The 3311-nt window shown below is 42.3% G+C and overlaps 1 protein-coding gene across 1 annotated transcript in view; it reads left to right on the top strand.

Moving 5' to 3' along the window:
* Positions 1-1501, top strand: part of LOC109542059 (homeobox protein zampogna) — a 5571-nt gene extending 4070 nt beyond the window's left edge. Inside the window, exons 2-3 of the mRNA XM_019911109.2 lie at positions 315-553; positions 672-1501. Of these exons, the coding sequence (XP_019766668.1) occupies positions 315-553; positions 672-1061 (629 nt within the window). The 3' untranslated portion in view covers positions 1062-1501. The remainder of the gene's footprint in view (positions 1-314; positions 554-671) is intronic.
* The last annotated feature ends 1810 nt before the right edge of the window (positions 1502-3311 follow it).

Raw genomic sequence — 3311 nt, 5'->3', positions numbered from 1 at the left:
AATGAATATAATGTTTACCAATTATGAGTTTGAATGAATTTTAAAATCTGATGATGGCGCTGTTGTCTCGCCGAAACGTAACGAAATAAACGATATTCAAATTTTTGCTTCACACTGTGACTGGAGCCCAGGAAAGAAAATAATATAATAACAATTACACGCACTCAGGAAAATAAATCAAAATTATTAAGCAATCTGGACCTCATGATTGCAAACTGGTATGGGAGAATCCCTGGTCTGAAGTACTTTCGTGCAGTCTAGAACCATTTCAGCTTCAAAACAATTCGCCTGGATAATTCGGGAAATTCTTCCAGATTCCTCCAGTCCAGGCCTGACCCCGCTGACTCCGGGCTACGCATCACCCCGCCTCTCTGAAGACTCCGGACGCGAATCCGGTGGCGCCGTCAGCCAATCAGGGCGCAAGAAGAGATCGCGTGCAGCGTTCACGCACGCTCAAGTGTTCGAATTGGAGCGCCGATTCAGCCAGCAACGATATCTAAGCGGGCCTGAACGAGCCGATTTGGCTGCTGCCCTCAAATTAACCGAAACCCAAGTAAGACTACGTTTTTTTTGATAAATTTACCCGCTCATCCTGCGGAATTCTTGCAATTAAGACACATTTCCACCTGCTATCGCCTGGAAAACCTCTGAAAAAATCTTGTCGTTTGCAGGTGAAAATCTGGTACCAAAACCGTCGCTACAAAACCAAGCGGAAACAGCTGCAGTTGCAGGAAACCAGCCTGATGAGTTCGAATGCGCGCAAAGTGGCAGTCAAAGTGCTGGTCAAAGACGACATGCCGATTTTCCTGCAGCAGAAGCCGCCGTTGTATCAGAAGGCCTACTATACTGAGCCCAAGAGCGACTTCTTCGTCTACGATCAGCTGAGCAAGAGCATGGTGCAGAAGTATCCGAAAACTCTGCAGGAATCCATGCTGAATCTGTGCCAGCAGTACTCGAACTCGATGCAACTGTTTCCCTACTTCAACTACTACCATCCCTCTTTGATTGGCAATCTGAGCCAGCAGGACGACGATGTCGGGGAGTGTCGCGAACAGAATTAGAGCTAGCTGATGTTTTTAAGCAATAATGAAGAACTGCCCTGAGTGAAGTCTTCTTCAAACTAGAGGAACTAGAGTTTGGGACAAGATGTCCAGGTCTACCTAAATCGATCTGTTCGTGCTAGAAGCTTCTTGTTAGGGAGCACCTTGAAAATTACACATGTGCACATCAAGAAAAACTAGTTTTAATTAAATTGTCCTTTGTATTCGCTCTCTCTTGTGATAAACTAGTTTAATGTAAATTTCCTTCTAGAACGTAGTTTCCTTAGTGGTGTTTTGGGTCTGCAAACCTTTTCAATCCCCTCCCCTAGTGGCAGCGGATTTTCCTCCAAACACTTAGAAGTCACGTTTTTTTGGTCTAGCGACGTTTGTAAAATAGTGTAAATATGGCGAACAATATTTATTTGTTATTATAGTTTGTGCAATAAATACTGTAAAATGGCCTTATGGGAGTTTCATTTCGAGCTGGAATGGTTCTGCTTACAGAACTGAGCTTTAGAAGACTTGCATGTAAACTATCGGATCATCAACATCACAATAAAAGAACTATATGCAGATGACAGAGCACATATAAAACAAGGAGCTCATTTGTCCAACCGAAGCACTGAGACACGCGAGTCCTAAAAGAGTGGGGAAAAAAGTTTCGCATATGACCAGGTGGTGTTTGCCCAGGATTCGCATGATCAACAATAGAACAAGTTGCAAAGGATAAAAAAGAGAGGATCAAAATGATTTTGAGAGAGGCAACCCCAGAAGATCATGGGATGAGGGCATGTTTTAGATCATGAATGATCACGCTACAAACGTTATTAGACGACCCATTAAGTTCAAGTAAACTACTAGTTTAAACACAGATTAATATGGGTGTAAAAATGATGTCTGCGTGGGGTGGATGGAGCAGCAGCACCCTCCTCTATAAGCCGGTCTTAATTAAACATCCAGTAATTCAGCTGAACTGTTTACCCAAACGTGTGAGTGTTACCATGTGCTCAACACTTGACTAGAGAACTTAATATGATTTTATAAATATTTATGAGAGGTCCACTATTAAGGTTCTTATGTGCGGATAACAAAAATAGACGCACGTTGAAGCCGCCGGTCGCAGTAGATCGATTTTTTTTCACTTTTCTAAGGGAAACTCGTGCGTTTATTGACCAGAACTATTAACGTCAATTTTGCGGACGGCCACAAATAGTAATTGAGTAAATATTGGACTCTCCGAGCACTTGATGCTTTTAACTTATCGAAGCATCATCAAGATTGACTTTGTTTACAGGCCACCGCTGAGCCGGAATCGAACCCCTAACAGCCTTTTATCCTATCCAAACAGCAGCAAGTGAAATGACGTGTAATTCGAGTCTGATGAGGAAAAGAGCATTATAAATAGACAATAATTGATTTCGGGTTGAAATTGGCATTGTCTTCGAGCCTACAGAAGTTTCACTGAAGTTCACTCATCAATCAAGGCTTTTGACCGTAAACCAGCCAAAGAAAGATCCCAATTATTCCTGCCGGTTGAGCGGGACGACGGTTTCAATCCAGAACAGGAATTTCTATTAAAATAGACTTCGACTGGCTTGTTGGGTAATAAAACCGTCAATTAAATGGTCAAATTGTTTGGCTGAGCGGTGCACGTTATGCGTGTTCGGCTCAAAGATAAAGCGTTCGAATAAACATTTACAGGGAATCCAGTGAAAGGCGCGGTCATTTAAACCATCCAGACAATCAGCCACATCCCAGATCCATTTAAACGTCTTATTAATACATCTAGCCAGTGGCGTGCGTATTTAAACATCCGAAATTTTCCTCGATTTTTACTGGCAAAGTTTCGTTGGAATCCTTTTGCGCTTGCACTCTGGTCACCATCATTCCACTTATGTTGCACAGTCCAGCCGCTCAAAGATTTTTGAGACGAAATGTTCTCTTTGCAATGCCAACTAGTGGGAGGAAGGAAATGTTCAATCCATCCAATCGCTACGCCTGTGTGAAACGGCAATAATAAAACTATAGGTCTGTTTACCTTGCAGTAAAAACAACCCGTCACTCATGTGTCTTTGCTACTGTGCACTCTTCTAATAAAAGGATGAAATAATAAACTCTCAACGGGGAGTCATCAGAATGTGTTTTAATGGACAGAGCTTTTAACATCAATCGGATATTACGTAAAATTTGTTCAAATGGATGCTGATTTGCGCTAATGACTCAACGTCGCTGGATTGAAACCGCTGCCTTCGGATATTCATATGTTTGAAA

Source organism: Dendroctonus ponderosae, unplaced genomic scaffold (genome assembly GCF_020466585.1).
Source record: "Dendroctonus ponderosae isolate FM_Combo_2020 unplaced genomic scaffold, Dpon_F_20191213v2 Dpon_F_20191213_5, whole genome shotgun sequence".
NCBI lineage: Eukaryota > Metazoa > Arthropoda > Insecta > Coleoptera > Curculionidae > Dendroctonus > Dendroctonus ponderosae.
Note: the sequence above shows the minus strand (reverse complement) of the source record. Positions and strands in the feature narration are given on the sequence as shown.